At 43.4% G+C, this 18,352-nt stretch overlaps 1 protein-coding gene across 2 annotated transcripts in view; it reads left to right on the top strand.

Annotated features, from left to right (window-relative positions):
• CDIPT (CDP-diacylglycerol--inositol 3-phosphatidyltransferase) overlaps positions 1-18,352 on the top strand; it is a 75,096-nt gene that overhangs the window by 20,432 nt on the left and 36,312 nt on the right. For both annotated transcript variants that reach the window (XR_003942738.1, XM_030208822.1), the window contains exons 2-4: positions 10,915-11,049; positions 11,229-11,382; positions 11,711-11,792. Coding sequence is in view for 1 of the 2 variants with exons in the window: in XM_030208822.1 (XP_030064682.1) it covers positions 10,915-11,049; positions 11,229-11,382; positions 11,711-11,792 (371 nt within the window). In the remaining variant the exon portion in view is untranslated. The remainder of the gene's footprint in view (positions 1-10,914; positions 11,050-11,228; positions 11,383-11,710; positions 11,793-18,352) is intronic.

The raw sequence follows: 18,352 nt of genomic DNA, 5'->3' as shown, positions 1-18,352 counted from the left end.
TTCCCTCTCGAACTCGGCCTCGGCTTCCTCGATCTCCTGGTCCCCTTCTCAGTCCCTGGCGCCTCTGGGGGCATTCATCTTTCCAGTGCCCTCTTTCCTTACAGTAGGCGCACTGATCCCTCTCCAATCGTGGTCTGGGATTCTCCCCTCGTGGCCGGGATTGATTGAAGGAATCTCGGGGTCTGGCTGGCGGTCCGGGGTCCCACTTTGGCTTCCCATTAGCTAGAGGTCGACCTCGGTTAAGGGTGGAATTAGTAATGGCTGCCGCCAAAAGGTCGGCCTTCTTCTGCATCTTCCGGTCAGCCTCTCGGCGCACCTCCTGATCCCTATTAACGAAAACCTTTGTTGCGATCTCAATTAGCTGGGTGGTTTTCATCCCTGCGAATCCCTCCTGACGCTGCAACTTCTTCCGGATATCTGGCATACTCTGGGCCACCAATGCACTATTCACCATTCTCTGGTTTTCTAGTGCCTCAGGGTCAAATGGGGTGTATGTTCTGTAGGCTTCAATTAGTCGCTCTAAAAAGGCCCCAGGGGATTCAGTTGCCCCTTGGAGAATTTCAGAGACCTTTGCCAGATTAATGGGCCTCTTTATGCCTTTCCTCATACCTTCCAGCAAGTCCCGGCAATAGCCAGACAACAGTTCATAGTGCTGCCCATTATTTGGATCCCAAGCTGGAGCTGCGCGAGGTAACCGAGTTCTAACCCATTCCTCTGGGTCCTGTGTCCCCTCAGGGACACGCGCTCGCGTGATGGCCTCAGCATTTTGTAAAATCTTCCGCCTCTCCTCAGTTGTGAAGAGGGTCAGGAGAAGTTGTTGACAATCAGTCCAGGTTGGGTTATGGGTGGCCATAATGCTAGCCACTAGGTCCACCACTGCCTGAGGCTTTTCAGTATAAGAGGGGTAATGCGTCTTCCAATTCAGGAGATCGGTGGTTGTGAAGGGTACATACTGGTAGGCCTGTGCCTGCATAACCTGACCCTCATTATTAGGATCCGGTCGAGTGGTGGTTACCTGACGCAGGGGCAGAACTCTCGAGGAGGTGGGAATGGAACCTGAGGTAGAGCTAGGAGCTACCCCCCTATCATGCTCAAAAGTGATTGCAGCGGGTCTAACCCATTCAGGGGAGCCGTGTTGAACCCCTGAGAGATGGGGAGGGGTACTCATAGACTGAGAGGTGGTCACAGGTGATTCAGTCCATTGAAAGGGATGCTGGGCCCCTGATGAGTGGGGAGGGGTACTAAAGGGAGAGGCTGGGCTATCGGGAGTTGAGGAGTCAGGGAGTGGAGCCCAAAGCGGGTCTTGGGAGGTTAGCAGGGAAGGATGTGGCAGAGGAGGGTAGAGGCTGGGTGAAAAGTCCAACCTAGGATGTGGCGGGGTTCGCACAGAAGGGGAGGAACTATCCGGAGAAGCCTGTGCTGGAGAGGCTTGGGCTGGACACCGTGGATCTCTAGGGGTGGCACGGAACCCCAACAATGGGCCATAAGGTGGTGGCTCAAGATCTGAGGGGTCTTCAGAGAGTATGGGTTTCTCGGACAGGGTAGGGGCGGAAGCCACCGATTGGGTGGTAGGCTTCCTGGGGCTCTTTCCCTCCTCCAGTTTAGATTTTCTAATAATCTTTCTTTGAACGCGGCCCAACATGAACTTTACTGGGGATCCCATATAAGTTTTCAACCAATAGGGAGGGTCAGTCACAAGGCTGTCCCAGGAATCTATATAGGGGAGTTGTTCAGAATATTCTGGTTCTCCTACAATTATGCTGTAGACCTTCCGGATTACTTCAATATCTAAGCTGCCACTAGAAGGCCACCCCACTCCCATAGATGGCCACTCAACTTCACACAAGGTTCTTAGAGTACTTAAGCTTAAAGTCTGTCCATAATCATTGACTAAAAATCCTTTCTTAAAGTTCTTAAGCATACAATCTAGGGGAGTAGCAATTTGTCTAGATGATGTCCCTCCCATAATGCTTACAGTTACAACACACAAAAAGGGAGGGAATTTTTGGAAGTGTGGTAAGGGGTCCACAGATCCAGAGACAAAAAGGTAAACAGACAACAATCGCTTCCTTCCGTCGCTGGCCAGTTGAACTCGCGTTAACTGGAACCGCAGCTATAAGAAGTCCACACTCATTTAACATTCATGCATCACACACATATTGTACAAAAAATCCCACCCAACAATTTCAGATTTCTCAGATACAGATAAGCTCTGGCGGTTTCCCTACTAATCCCCACTAGACTAGAGGTACTAAGGCCTTCGCTGAGAGTTGATCAGACTCCCCTTCCCTCAATTTTTGAGGGGCTGGTTTACAGTTTCCTAGCTAGGATTACAATACAGAATACAAAATACATACCCGGCTAATGTTCCTCAGTCAGTTGGGTGCCAGAAATTGATGCAGGGTTCAGGATCCCACCGCTGCCACCAAGAATTGTTGCAGGAATTACCACTATTGTTAGCAGAATCTGTGGTACTTCAGGAATCAAGCACCACACACCAGAATGAGAGAGAAATCTTCTTTATTTGCCAGCAAACAAAGTAGGACATCAGCTCTAGCTCTCTTCTTCTCTTTCTCAGCTCTCTGGATCCTGCGTCTTCTGTCTGTCCTCTTCAGCTCTCTTCTGACGTAAACTGCTTCTGCTCTCAGTTATATACTATTCCTAAACCCCTTCTAGCCCCCCTTTCTCACCAGATGGTAAAGAATAGATTGATTACCCTGTCTGAACCAATCATCTCTACACATATATTCAAAATATCAGTTACATAGGTTTGAGATATTTCCTAAACTGACCTATGACCTGGGGCCTCTCACACTAGACAATGGGGCACCTATCTCTTGCATTTTATTATTCATTCTCATATTCCCAATCATAGCTTAACCTGCTAACTGGACTCTGGCATTCATTAAGGGGTCAAGGGCCAATCTTACTTAATGGCATACAGATATAGTTTGTTATTACTTTCAGGACCAGTCCTACACTTAACTATAATTAATCAAGACTTCCCTGACCTCTTTCACCTATTAGCTTCCTTCACAGAACTCGCTAGGACTGTAGATAATTCAAACCAGATGTTGACCTCTTAAACTGCAATCTTACTTGAAAAGTAACACTGAATTGAAAAGATATTCTACATAGAAATAGAACTTATTAATTACACAGAATAAAACATATTCTACATTAAGCAGAAATCAGAATTCCTTATAAGACAAAATCTAAATACTTATAATGGTATCTAGAATTATTTATCTCTACTCTATCTCCTTCTAACCAGCATTAGACTAATCCTTTTAAAACTACAGTATGCTTTGCTTGGTGATCCCCTCGAGATTGAATGGCCTCCAGATGTGGTAAATAATACCTATGAACAGTCCATCACTCAAAAAGGGACAAAGAGAGTTTCATTTCTCACTGACCTTTCTAACCTCTTAGTCTAGCAAAAGTTAGACTTCTAAATAATCTAAACCAGATGGCATTCTTCAACTTTCAGAACTGAACCAAAGTTAGAATTAACAAATATGATTTTTCTGCCCATGCTGTCTTACTTTGATATTTAAATCTTTGTCTCCTCGTCCTCTGTGGAAGAGCTCTGCTACTTCACTACTCTTTTCATTTGGTGCTTCCCTCCACGTAGTGACATACGGTCCTCCACTCCTGTGGGTGTTTACTGAATCTGGCCTGCAATGTCTTAAAAATAAAAATTAACAATTTGAACTCCATTCTCACCTTCACTAGAAGCCAGTAGAGTTTAAATATGGAGATGTAAGTTTTCCCTCTAATACTAACTTTGCTGCTGTATTTTGTAAAACTTGTAAATGGTGTAATTACCTATCCAAAAGACACTACAATGCAACATTACAGTACTCCATATGAGACAAAACAGTCGCTTGAATGTTGGGTCTTTAGGAAAGGCCTAATGCAGGGGATCATTTTTAAGTTAACAAGCATTGTCTTTAGTAGCATACTCGTATGTATTTCCATAGTCATTCTCGCATCAATAAAAATTCCTGATACTTTTATTACAGTCTGCAAAGTTATCTCAATCATAAGAACATAAGAATAACCATACAGGGTCAGACCAATGGTCCATGTAGCCCAGTATCCTGTTTCTAACAGTGGCTAATCCAGGTCACAAGTACCTGACAGAATCCCAAAATAGTAGCAACATTCCATGCTGCCAATCCCAGGGCAAGCATTAGCTTCCCCATGTCTATCAATATAGCAGACTATGAACTTTTCCTCCAGGAACATCTACAAACCTTTTTCCAAACCCAGACTTGTTAACTGCTGTTACTACATCCTCTGGCAACGAGTTCCAGAGCTTAACTATTTGTTGAGTGAAAAAATATTTCTTCCTATTTGTTTTAAAAGTATTTCCATGTAACTTCATTGAGTGTCCCCTAGTCTTTGTACTTTTTGAAAAAATAAAAAATCGATTTACTTCTACTCGTTCTACACCACTCAGGATTTTATAGACCTCTATCATATCGCCCCTTGGCCGTCTCTTTTCCAAGCTGAAGGGCCCTAACCTCTTCAGCCATTCCTCGTATGAGAGGAGTTCCATCCCCTTTATCAATTTAGTCGCTCTTCTTTGAACCTTTTCTAATTCCGCTATATCTTTTTTGAGATACAGTGACCAGAACTGAACGCAGTCTTCAGGGTGAGGTCGCACCATGGAGCAATACAGAGGCATATAGTATTCTTGGTCTTATTTACCATCCCTTTCCTAGTAATTCCTAGCATCCTGTTTGCTTTTTTGGCCACCACCGCACACTGGGCAGAAGACTCCAGCATATAGTCTACAACGACACCTAGATCTTTCCCTTGGGTGCTGACACCCAAGCTTGGCCCTAGCATCAGGTAACTATGATTTTTGGTTATTCTTCCAATGTGCATCACTTTGCATTTGTCCACATTAAATGTCATCTGCCATTTGGATGCCTGGTCTTCCAATTTCCTACGGTTTTCCTGCAATTTTTCACAGTCCACATGTGTTTTAACAACTTTGAATAGATTTTTGTAATCTGCAAATGTAATCATCTCGCTTGTCATTCCAATTTCTAGATCATTTATAAATATGTTAAATAGCACCGGTCCCAGTACAGATCCCGCGGCACTCCACTATTCACCCTCCTCCATTGAGAGAAATGGCCATTTAACTCTACCCTCTGTTTTCTGTCCAATAACCAATTCCTAATCCACAAGGAACGTTGCCTCCTTTAGTAGAGGTTTACAACAAGGAATATCATAAGTTCATCCACCAAGCCATAGCATGAATAAAAAGAAATATTCGAGCATAGATGACTCAGTCCTGACATCCTGAGATGCAAGTCCAGTATGGAAAAATTTCACAGTCAGCCTTTGCATCAGGTTGCAGAGGTAGAGCCTGAAGAGTCATTCAGACAAGCTGAAATTTTCTTAAGGATTGTAAGCAAGGAAACCTTCCTTGCATGTTCAATATGCAGTCTGGTGGGATATCCAGCCCAGAGTATTTGTCACACTGTTGACAAAGGAGCCACTTAACTTTGATGAAACTTAATAGTTTTTGGAGTTCAGTGGAAAATTCAAGGAACATCACCTCACTTTCACATAAACTGCAACCAGTATTTTTAATGTGTGAGAACATATGTTGTTTTTGGCTTGAGGCTTAGCTCCTTCTGCCGAGTTTAATGCAGCCATGTATACTAGAAACCCATTTCTGTACAAATGGAACACAGTCCTGTTCCTTCACTCTGTCCAGGATGCAGGGCAAGCATAAGGCTTGGATCAAGTGAGGCTCTGACTCAGGGCATCAAATCCTGCCTCATTGGCTCACCTTTCACAGTGATGAGAGGGTGTTTCTTTGTTCTTGCAAAAGTTGAGCCCTGCCAGAATGGGGACAATCCATAGATTGTTTCACTTGTATCATCTTGATATTCAGCAATATTTTTTTCTCGTTCTGATGTTAGATGTTGCAGTAGTATCCAAAATAGATATTTTCAAATGTACTTTAATTGCTATTGGTAGCTTACACAATTTTAAGCCAACATTCATTCAGATGCAAATCAAGGCTTGCCATAATTTGGTCACATAAATGGTTCATCAAAGTCTTCATAATGTCATTGACATCAGCAGTGATCGGAGTCTCAGAGCCTGCTTCTTCGTTAGAGGTAAGCAAATCAAGATAACATATTTTCCCAGGAGATGATTTCTGGGTATGTTCAGGTTTGATTTATGAAAGTATGCCTGCTAGAGGCAGAAGAAAACTGCTTTTTTTTTCCTTTTCGGTGGAAACCGAAACTGCAGCTGAAACTAATCATGGAAAGCAATGAGCACAAATGCTCACAGTCTAAGAAGGTTCAAGATTTGCAAGCCCTGATGTTTGAGGAAAACTTGGATGTTGTTGCTATTACAGAGACATGGTTCATTGATTCCAATGAATGGGATGTGACCATACCAGCCTATAATCTTTTTAGGAAGGATAGGGAGGGCCAAAGAGGTGGAGGAGTGGCGCTGTATGTGAAAAGCAATATCAGAGCAACTGAAATACAGAAATCTTGGGGAAAGGAAGAAGCTATATGGATCATCCTGGAAAGAGAATATGGAACATGTATCCACGTGTTATCTACAGACCTCCGGCACAAATGGAGGAGCTGGACAAGGATCTGATAGAAGGTATTTAAAAGCTTGGTGTGAAAGCGAAGGTGCTATGTTAGGAGATTTCAACTTGCCTGATGTGGATTGGAACATCCCGTCAGCAGAATCAGAAAGAAGTAGAGAGATCGTGGATGCCTGTCAAACTGCCTTGCTCAGAAAAATGGTGACAGAACCTACGAGGGAAGGGTTGATGCTGGATCTAGAGCTCACAAATGGAAGAATTTCCAATGTCCATTGGGTGCCCACCTATTTAATAGTGATCATCACATGATATGGTTTGATATACTACTACTACTACTACTACTTAACATTTCTAGAGCGCTACTAGGGTTACGCAGCGCTGTACAATTTAACAAAGAGAGACAGTCCCTGCTCAAAGAGCTTACAATCTAATAGACAAGTGAACGGTCGGTCCGATAGGGGCAGTCAAATTGGGGCAGTCTGGATTCACTGAACGGTAAGGGTTAGGTACCGAACGCAGCATTGAAGAGGTGGGCTTTAAGCAAAGATTTGAAGACGGGCAGGGAGGGGGCTTGGCGTAAGGGTTCAGGAAGGTTGTTCCAAGCATAGGGTGAGGCGAGGCAGAATGAGCGGAGCCTGGAGTTGGCGGTGGTGGAGAAGGGTACTGAGAGCAGAGTGCAGACGTACAAAACTCAAGGTACTGGATTTCAGATGTACTGATTTTGGTAAAATGGGGGAATACCTGAAAAAGGAACTGATGGCATGGGTAGGAATAGGTGAAGTGGAAGCACAGTGGTCCAAGCTGAAAGCTGCTATGAATATGGCAACTGATCTTTCCACATGGAAAGTAAACAAAAACAAGAGAAACAGGAAGGCTATATGGTTCTCCAAACAAGTGACTGAAAAAAAATAAGGGCAAAAGAGGCTTCGTTCAAGAAATGCAGAAGAACACAAGAGAATCATGGAAAAGATTATCAGATTAAACTCAAGCATAGAGGGAAATACGGCTAATGAAAGCAGAGGCAGAAGAAAAATGGCTAAAGATGTTAAGAGAGGTGACAAGACCTTTTTCAGATATGTTGGGGACAGCAGAAAAGATAGGAATGGAATTGGAAGACCGAAAGATGCTGAGAATGGCTATGTGGAGAGTGATGAGGATAAAGGGAACATGCTAAACAAATACTTCTCTCTGGTGTTCATGGAAGAAAATACTGGAGGACTGCGGTCGGCTGCTGAGGGCGTATCTGAGAACAGAGTGGATATTCTGCTATTCATGGAAGAAAGAGTTTATAAACAGCCTGAGAATCTGAAAGTGGACAAAGCTATGGGGCCAGATGGGATACATCCCAGGATACTGAGGGAGCTCAAGAAGTCCTGGCGGAACCTCTTAAAGATTTATTTAATAGATCTTTAGAGACGGGAGAAGTTCCTCAGGACTGGAGAGAAGCGGATATGGTCCCTCTTCACAAAAGCGGAGACAGGGAAGAAGTGGGAAATTACAGGCTGGTAAGCCTCACATCGGTGGTAGGAAAAATAATGGAGTCGCTGCTGAAGGAAAGGATAGTTTACTTTCTAGAAGCCAACAGGTTATAAAATCCAAGGCAACGTGGCTTTACCAAAGGAAAATCCTACCAAACAAATCTTATTGACTTCTTCGACTGGATGACCAAAGAACTAGATGAAGGATATGTGCTAGATGTAATCTACTTGGATTTCAGCACAGCCTTTGATATGGTCTCTCACAGAAGACTCATGAATAAGGACTGAACGTAGGACCCAAAGTGGTGAACTGGATAGTAAACTGGTTGACCGACAGGTGCCAGAGGGTGGTGGTAAATGGAATCCGCTCAGAGGAAAGGAAGGTGAGTAGTGGAGTGCCTCAAGGGTCGGTGCTGAGGCCGATTCTGTTTAATATATTTGTGAAGAACCTTACTGAAGGATTAGAAGGAAAAGTTTGCCTTTGTGTGGATGACACGAAGATAGCCAATAGAGTGGATACCCTGGAGGGAATAGAAGCCATGAGAAGGGATCTCCATACATTAGAAAAATGGTCAAGGGTCTGGCAGTTAAAATTTAAAGTGGAAAAGAAAAAAAGGGGGGGGGGGGAGACAAAAAACTCACTCCCCACAGGAATATTAAACAACAAAAAAAGGGGGAAGTAAAGATCAAGTGGCTGCTCAAAATCAACTACCTTTACTAATACAACTATTAAAAGGACACAAAAGGCCAGGAGGCATCAGAAAAGCATATGAGTGAGCTATTGGGTCACTTATAGCCCCAGCTATTTCAAACCCAAACTCTTTTCAGCACTATCGATCACTTGCCTCCGTAACTTAAAGGACCTATTTCAATTTTTATTTTTATTCCATTTTACACTTGGCATGAAAAAATGCTGTATGGCAAAACTTAGCTGTTTTGGCAGCGTAATCGAAACCAAAATTCTGTCAGTCTTTAAAACCTGCGTTTTACCCCAATCACCCGTGCATATAGAAAGTGCAAACTATGCAGACTAAAAGCATCTCCATACTTTCTGCTTTTTAATTTTCAAAGAGAAACTACACAAGTTGCTAAAGTGTGCATGCTAAAATCACCTGCACACTTTGCAATTTCTTGTTTCAAAATTGCCCACTTTACCTAAATTTAAAAAGTTTTGACTGAGTATATAGCAGACGGAATATGTAGACAGCATAGGGTGAGGCTAGGGATTGATGAAAACACACATTGCAGAAGACCTTGAGACCCTCCCCCCAATAACACATTTAGGACCAAATTCTATATATGGTGCTGAAAAAAAATTAGCTCTAAGCGCGTAAACCGCTCCGAGTTGGATTCTGTTTCTAGATCGCCTAGCACCAGGATCTGATTTACGCCAACTGAATCCTGGTGTAAATCTAGCATATTTTGTAACACCGCGCAAATCCTTGGAACACCTATGCCTCTCCCATGGCTACATCCACACACAAGAATTTATGCACGCATCGTTATAGAATTGCATCTAGTAAGATGCGTGTGTAAATTCTAATTATTGCCAATTAGTGCCAATAATAGCACCCAAATATCAGCGCTGATTGGTTTGTTATTCAAATTGTTCATGCAAATTTGCACAAATAATTTTGTGTGCCATTATAGAATCCAGGTGTGAAGAAATAGTGTTTTAAGCCTGTAAAATGTATTGGATATTTTCCTCCATTGATTATGTTCTGAAGTGTATTTCTCATATTTGGCCAGCAGATGGTGCATGTTTATGCTTACAGGTGAGAACTGAGGGCCCCTTTTACCAAGCTACAGCAAAAAGGAGCCGGCGCTGGCGTCAACGCATGTTTTACACGAGCGCCAAGGCCCCCTTTTACCACAGCTAATAAAAGGGAAGTCTCGCTTTCCTATAGGAAATGGCCGTGCGGCAAGTAAAGCACTTGCTGCACAGCCATTTCGGGGAGAAGCCCTTACCGTCACCCATTGAGGTGGCGGTAAGGGCTCCCGCATTAACCCGGCAGTGTGCGGCACTGCCCAATTACCACCGGGTACACTCCAATGCTACAAAAATAAATACATTTTTGTAGCGCCGGAAATTATGGCGCGCTAGGGGTGTGAAGTACTGCCAGGCTGCTGCGGTAGCCCAGCAATATTTACTGTATAGCAAGCAGTAAGCCCACATTGGGCTTACCGCCACTTAGTAAAAGGAGCCTTGAGTGTTTTTTCTTTAGTTTGACACAAACAAGAAGCATGAAGTAGTATACATTTGAAATCTTGTTGACTGGGCTCTGATTGGCCCAGGAGCTTATCTCACTTGGACTTTACTGGTTTTGAGTTCAGTTTCAGCCAGGGAGGAAAGACAGACATGTCTCTTTGGTGAGGCTCGGTGAATTTTATGTCCTGACCTTCCAAGGTACTGGTTAGACAGTATATAGATGTTTAGGTTGTGTTATAATTGATCTATATTTCAGTTACCTGTTATTGTTGCCAATTGCACATTTTTGTCCACTGTTCCAAGTTCTGAGAATAAACACAATTGCTTAAAGAATCCTGTTGGTTTGTGTGTTGGGTCTGTGAGTGCTTTCTGGGAACTGTGGGACCACTGGGAGTGTGGCTTCAGTAGCCTAGAAATCACTGGGAGTAATTTGAGAATGAGAGACTCGCCCAGAGGCGGTTGTGACCCAGTCGGTGGGAGGAGGGTGCTAGTGTAGAGCACAAGCAGCAGGTGCAGGCTGACCTGAACTGTGCTGGGGTTAGACCATCTAAGTAGCCGCAGGGTAACCCCAGGCAGGTGGCTAGGCATTTCATGACACCAGGGGTTGACTTTTCTCTCTCTTTTCCCAGGCTATGCTAGGATCTTGTTTGCATTTGTGGCATTTTACTTCATGCCCACCTGTCCCCTCACTGCCTCGACCTTCTATCTGCTCAGTGGGCTCCTGGATGCTTTTGATGGGCATGCGGCACGCGCCCTTAATCAAGGTAATATTCTTTTATTTCCCCAGTATACACACTGCCAGACCTCTGTCCAGTGAGACTGAGAAATGTATTAATATTGTAAGAGGAAAAGGGATTAATTGTTCTAGGCCAGAGGCAGGCAGTGCCTCTGTTTACTTACCTATGACATCATTTGACCTCCTGTTCTCCACAACTCTTGTCAGGTACCAAATTTGGGGCAATGTTGGATATGCTGACGGATCGCTGCGCCACCATGTGTTTACTGGTGAACCTGTCCTTGCTGTACCCTTCCTACACCATCCTCTTTCAGCTCAGCATGACTATTGATGTGGCCAGTCACTGGCTCCACCTGCATAGGTACCTTTTGAGAGTAGAAGAGATAACCTTCACAGATACTCGGGAAAAGAAGGATGACAGGACAGATATATGAAGTGGGAGAAAGGAGAGACATGTGGACAGGTGCGCGGGTTCACTGGGAAAGAGGGTGGGAGGGGAGAGACAGCCACATGGGTTTCCTGTAAGGGGCGAGGAGAGAAGAGATAGCTTCATAGGTACCTTGGAAAAGAAGGGGGATGTGAGAGGAGAGACAGCTGAATGAGTATCTTGGGAAAAGAAGGAAGAATTGGGGGTTCTGAAGGTCTCTTGTCCCTTAATGTTTCCTAATGATTTTCAAATTCCTCTTCAGCTCCATCATGAAAGGAAGTGAAAGCCACAAGAGCATCGACCTATCTGGAAATCCTATCTTGCGTCTCTACTACACCTCGCGGGTAAAAAAGATTGAGGGCACAGACAGGAATACTCCTGTCCCATACTTCTCACTTTGTGTGTGTGTCCTTTCTGTTGTTTTGTGGTCATGTATCTTTCTGCCTATGTAAGTTTGTTTCTCTGTCCCTCTGGGATTCATCAGGTCAAAATTCAGCCACCATGGTCAACAATGTTTTTAAATGCTGGTTACGGTGGTCAAAAGAGATCCCACATTCAGCACCAGTTTCTAGATAGTAGCTACCTCTGACTATCTGGATAAAGTGGTCAGCTCTGGAACTTCTGGAATAGTGGCAATATTTGGTCAGGTACGACTCAAGGCACTTTGGTTTGCTGAGCCAACTTCTGCTTTGGCCCTCTCTCCCATTCCCTCACATCAGCTCCCTTCTAGCCAGCAAGCTCACCTGTCTCACCCCAGAGGTCCCAGGGATGACGGGGGCAGGATGATCCCCACTCATTCTTGCTCTGGTGGCTCCTTCTTCAAAATTACATCGTTCAGGCATTCAAGCTGCCATATAAAGGAAAAAAGCCTTCATGTGGCAGCTCGAAGTTGAACCCCCCCTTAGCAGCAGTAAACAAGACTGTAGCTAGGGGTCAGCAGCACCATTCTGAAGAAGGCTCTAGAACATCCATACATCTACTGGGAAAACTAAACAAGTCAGATTATAGGTCCTTAATCTTTTATGTGATCGGCCCTAAACTGTGGAATACATTACCTCTCTCTTTGCATCTGGAGCATTATCTGCAGGCTTTCAAAAAGAAGTTGAAAATGTTTTTATTTTAAAAGCTTTTGATGTTGACTTGAACTGAAGTAGTGGCTTTATCTAACAGTCTTTTTATTTGGTTTTAATTGTATTGTTATTTTTGTTTTATTTCAATGTATATGTTATTTTGTTCCCCACTGAGGATAGTAGCTCATGAGGCATATTTGCAAAGCACTTTGTAATATTAACCCATGGAACTTTGTAAGTTTAAGTGCTTTGAAAATGAGCCCCCATGCAAGATATAAATGGTGTAAATAAATAAATGAAAAAAAAACGTCAAGGTGTCTAAAGGCTCAAAATTAATTTTATTAAAATGCAAATAGTGGACCTTGATTCCGAGAGTGGAGTTGTCTCCGCTTCGTCAAAGATGGGAGGCAGATACGGGGGCAGATTTAACTAACTGGGACATAGCAGCCAACATTCGGAGCATCCCCCAATTGATCAGTGGCGCAAATTATAGTGAATGTGCATTTCGGGTGGTGCACAGAGCATACTTCACATAACTTCAACTCTTTAGAATGGGAGGGATCAACACACCAACATGTCTGAAGTGCAAGCTGGTAGAGAACTCGTTTTACCATGCATTTTGGGAATGTACAACGGTGCAGTCTTTTTGGAAAAAGATAGTGGATTTTTTTGTCCTCAATCACAGCACGAAAAATAGTGGGCAGTCCCCTACAATTGCTATTGGATTGTCCAGGGGCATTCAGAGGCCTTACTGCAGAGGAGACATTGTTATGTCATAAGCTTTGCCTAGTAGCAAAAAAATGCATTTTACAATCCTGGACGTCAAATAAACCCCCTGAATATTGGCACATCTTTTAATGACATGGGAAACAAGAGAAGCAAAGGGTTTCTGCTGTCGCAAAAATTGTTTTCTTAAAATATGGGGGCCTATGTTAGACACATTATCTCAGAGAGGCCGGAGTCTAATACTTAACACGCTATGATAAGATTATTAGATGCTGGTACACAAATATGGAACAATAACTACATATATGCTTTTACTGGGATATAAGGGGTAAATGGGTGGGGGGGTATTGGTAGGGGAAAGAGGGGTGAGGAGTAGTGTTTATAGGGAACGTTAATATTTTGAGAATATGCCTTATAAAGTTCAAATGAACAATGGTCAAAGGGGAAGATATTAGACATATTTAGAGACTAGGGTAATATAATATTGATGTCAGGCACAACTGTTCTCTTTGATACCACTCAAAAAAATGTTGTCAAACATAATGAAGGGAGGGGTAAGGATTAACCGTTAAAAGATTGATGAAAGAATGTAGCAAACTGAGCTTGCTGTACATTTACTAGCATTTGGATCTCTGTACAATTTGATTGTTGACTGCGTCTTTTTGAAATTTTGTCAATAAAAAATGTTAATACTAAAAAAAAAAAAAAATGCAAATAGTGGTGGTCTCAGATGTATATATCCAGATTTCAAAATCAAACTTTTACACAAAGCCTGACGTGTTTCAGAGCCACAGCACCTGCTTCAGGGGCAGAAACGAAAAATCAAATTATGAGTGGTAATTAAATATCCACCTTCCAAAATGTACCACTTCATACAGAATGCAGAGAGCCTTTAATGATACTGAAACGTGACTTCACAAGTGTACCAGAGCAGTGGCACACTGCTGCATGTTTGTGGTCAATTTTCAGCATCATTAAAGGCTCTCTGCATTCTATATGAAGTGGTACATTTTGGAAGGTGGATATTTAATTACCGGACTCAAAATTTGATTTCATTTTTGCTCCTGATGCAGGCGGTGTGGTGCCGAAACATGTCAGGCTTTCTGTAAAAGATTGATTTTGAAGTCTGAATATATACACCTGAGACCACTCCTGTTTGCATTTTAATAAAATGGATTTATAGCTTTTAGACTCCTTGCTGCTTTTTTTGTTTCCTGCATTTGAGGCTCCTTTTACTAAGCGGTGCTACTGATTAGCGTGCTCTGAAAGCAAGGAAGCCCCGCCGCTTTGTAAAAGGAGCTCTTGTTTGCAGTTGGACTTTGCCTCTTTTTAAAATTGGTAAATAAATAAAATCCCTACACAGAAACTTGAGAGTCTAAGATCATACTACATATACCCTGGCTTAGGAGTGAGGTTCATTACTGTCATGGTATAGAAACATGACGGAAGATAAAAGGCCATATGACCCATCCAGTCTGCCCATCCTCTATAACCCCTAATTCTTCCTGTTCCTAAGCGATCCCACATGCTTATTCCATGCTTTTTTTTTTTTTGCATGAAGTCTTTATTGACAAGTAATACAATTAACCAGAAACATAAAACACCATGAGGTATATTTTCAAAGAACTTAGCCTTCCAAAGTTCCATAGAAACCTATGGAACTTTGGAAGGCTAAGTGCTTTGAAAATATGCCTCCATGAGTCTCACATTACGGTCCAAATTAGCACAACACAAGTCACTGGCAATATATTGAACAAGTAATACAAAACATAGTGAGCCTCACATTACGGTCCAGGTGAACACAACATAAGTCACAGGTGTGCCTTTTTAACTGTTCAGAGTAAACATTCCAAAACTCCAGTCTTTATAAAATTTATGCTATTCTCCAAATCCCTCCCCCCCCCCCCCCCCGGTTATCCCATGCCTTTTTAAACTCTGGAACAATCCTCGACTCCACCACCTCCACCACCCTTTCTGTGAAATAACACTTCCTCAGGTTGCTTCTAAGCCTATTCCCTCTCAACTTTGTCATATGCCCCCTCATTCCAGAGCTCTCCTTTATTTGAAAAAGGCTCTCTTCCTGTACATAAATGCCCTTGAGATATTTAAACATTTGTATCATGTCTCCTCTCTCCCTCCCAGCGTATACATGTTGAGGTTCATAAGCCTGTCCCTATAATTTTTGCATTCAAGACCGCTTACTAATTTCGGAGCCGCCCTCTGGACCGACTCCATCCTGTTTATATCTTTTGTAGGTGCGGTCTGCAGAACTGCATGCAGTACTTCAAATGAGGCCTCACCAGAGACGGCACTATCACCTCCTTTTTCCTGCTGGTCATGCCTCCCTTTATGCACCCAAGCATCCTTCTGGCTTTGACCATCGCTCTTTCTACCTGTTTGAAAGCTTTAAGTTTGTCAGACACAATCACCCCCAAGCCCCGCTCTTCCTTAACACACTGAACTACTACTACTACTTATCATTTCTATAGCGCTACTAGACGTACGCAGCACTGTACACTTGAACATGAAGAGACCAGTCCCTGCTCGACAATCTAATTAGGACAGACAAACAGGACAAACAAGAGATAAGGGAATATTAAAGTGAGGACGATAAAATAAGGGTTCTGAACAAGTGAATAAGGGTTAGGAGTTAAAAGCAGCATCAAATAGGTGGGCTTCTAGCTTAGATTTGAAGATGGCCAGAGACGGAGCTTGACGTACCGGCTCAGGAAGTCTATTCCAGGCATATGGTGCAGCAAGATAAAATGAACGGAGTCTGGAGTTAGCAGTGGAGGAGAAGGGTGCAGATAAGAGAGATTTACCCAGTGAACGGAGTTCCCGGGGAGGAATGTAGGGAGAGATGAGAGTGGAGAGGTACTGAGGAGCTGCAGAGTGAATGCACTTATAGGTCAATAAGAGGAGTTTGAACTGTATGCAGAAACGGATATGAAGCCTGTGAAGTGACTTGAGGAGAGGGCTAATATGAGCATAACAATACTGGCGGAATATTAGTCGTGCAGCAGAATTTTGAACAGATTGAAGAGGAGAGAGATGGCTAAGTGGGAGACCTGTGAGAAACAAGTTGCAATAGTCTAAGCGAGAGGTGATAAGAGTGTGGATGAGGGTTCTGGTAGTGTGCTCAGAAAGGAAAGGGCGAATTTTGGTGATATTATAGAGAAAAAAACGACAGGTTTTAGCAGTCTGCTGAATATGTGCAGAGAAGAAGAGGGAGAAGTCGAAGTTGACCCCAAGGTTACGAGCTGATGAGACAGGAAGGATGAGAGTGTTATCCACAGAAATAGAGAATGGGGGAGGAGGAAAGGTTGGTTTAGGGGGAAAGATAAGAAGCTCACTCTTAGTCATGTTTAGTTTCAGATGGCGCTGAGACATCCAGGCTGCAATGTCAGAAAGGCAGGCTGATACTTTGGCCTGGATTTCGGCTGAGATTTCTGGTGTGGAGAGATAGATCTGGGAGTCATCAGCGTAAAGATGGTACTGAAAACCATGGGATGAGATCAGAGTACCAAGGGAAGAAGTATAGGTGGAGAAAAGAAGAGGTCCCAGGACAGATCCCTGAGGTACACCAACTGACAGTGGGATAGAAGTAGAGGAGGATCCACTAGAGTATACACTAAAGGTATGCTGGGAGAGATAAGAAGAAAACCAGGAAAGAACAGAGCCCTGAAATCCAAGTGAGGACAGCGTATCAAGGAGTAAGCTGTGATCAACAGGAGGAGTGGCCTAGTGGTTAGGGTGGTGGACTTTGGTCCTGGGGAATTGAGGAACTGAGTTCGATTCCTGGCACAGGCAGCTCCTTGTGACTCTGGGCAAGTCACTTAACCCTCCATTGCCTGCCGCATTGAGCCTGCCATGAGTGGGAAAGCGCGGGGTACAAATGTAACAAAAATAAAAAAATAAAAATAAAAGCAGCAGATAGATCGAGAAGCATGAGGATAGAACAGAGACCTTTGGATCTGGCCAGGAACAGATCATTGGAGACTTTAGCAAGCGCTATTTCAGTTGAATGAAGGGGGCGAAAGCCAGATTGAAGTAGATCAAGAATAGCTTGAGATGAAAGAAAGTCAAGGCAACAGCAGTGAACAGCACGTTCAAGTATCTTGGATAGGAAAGGGAGGAGGGAGATGGGGCGATAGTTGGAAGGACAGGTAGGGTCCAATGAAGGTTTTTTAAGGAGTGGTGTGACTGCGGCATATTTGAAGGCAACAGGAACAGTCGCATTGGAAAGTGAAAGATTGAGGATATGACAGATAAAAGGGATGACAGTAGGAGAGATAGTGTTAAGTAGATGGGTGGAAATAGGATCAGAGGAACAGGTAGTTAGTTTTGAGGAGGAAATAAGATGTGTAGTTTTCTCTTCAGTGATTTCAGAAAAGGAGGCAGGGGTTGGAGGGTTGAGAGAATGGACTAAGGGAAGGAGAGGTGGAGGTGATCTGGTTGAGAATTCAAGTTTAATCTTGTGAACCTTATCATGAAAGTACTCAGCCAGAGTCTGGGGGGAAAGTGAAGGGGGAGTTGAAGGCACTTTGAGTAGAGAGTTCAGTGTGGCAAAGAGACGTTGAGGGTTTGAGCCAAGAGAATTTGTCAACTGGATGTAATAGTCCTGTTTGGCAAGTAAAAGAGCAGACTGGAAGGAGGTCAGCAAGAATTTGAAATGTATGAAGTCAGCATGGGCACGGGATTTCAGCCAAAGGCATTCGGCAGAGCAGGCACAGGAACGTAGGTAGTGGATTCTAGAGGTCAGCCAAGGTTGGGGTTTGGTACGTTTTACAGAATGGGGAATGAGAGGAGCGAGAGTATCCAGAGCAGAGGAGAGAATAGTATTACAGGAAGAGACAGCCTCATTGACAGACTTGGATAACATAGTGGTAGAGAAGAGATTTGAAACACTGGAGGACAGAGTAGAAGGGTCAATAGCCTGAAGATTCTTAAATGTATTGGTTAAGATTGGACGGGACTGGGGAGGAGGGTGTTTAAGTATGAAAGTTATCAGATGATAGCGAGGGGAAGAGTTGAGGCACAGAAACTGGAGAGTGAGCAGTTTGAGAAGAGGATAAGATCAAGATAGTAGCCATTCTGGTTAGTGGGGG

Source organism: Microcaecilia unicolor, chromosome 7, assembly GCF_901765095.1.
Source record: "Microcaecilia unicolor chromosome 7, aMicUni1.1, whole genome shotgun sequence".
NCBI classification, from domain to species: domain Eukaryota; kingdom Metazoa; phylum Chordata; class Amphibia; order Gymnophiona; family Siphonopidae; genus Microcaecilia; species Microcaecilia unicolor.
Note: the sequence above shows the minus strand (reverse complement) of the source record. Positions and strands in the feature narration are given on the sequence as shown.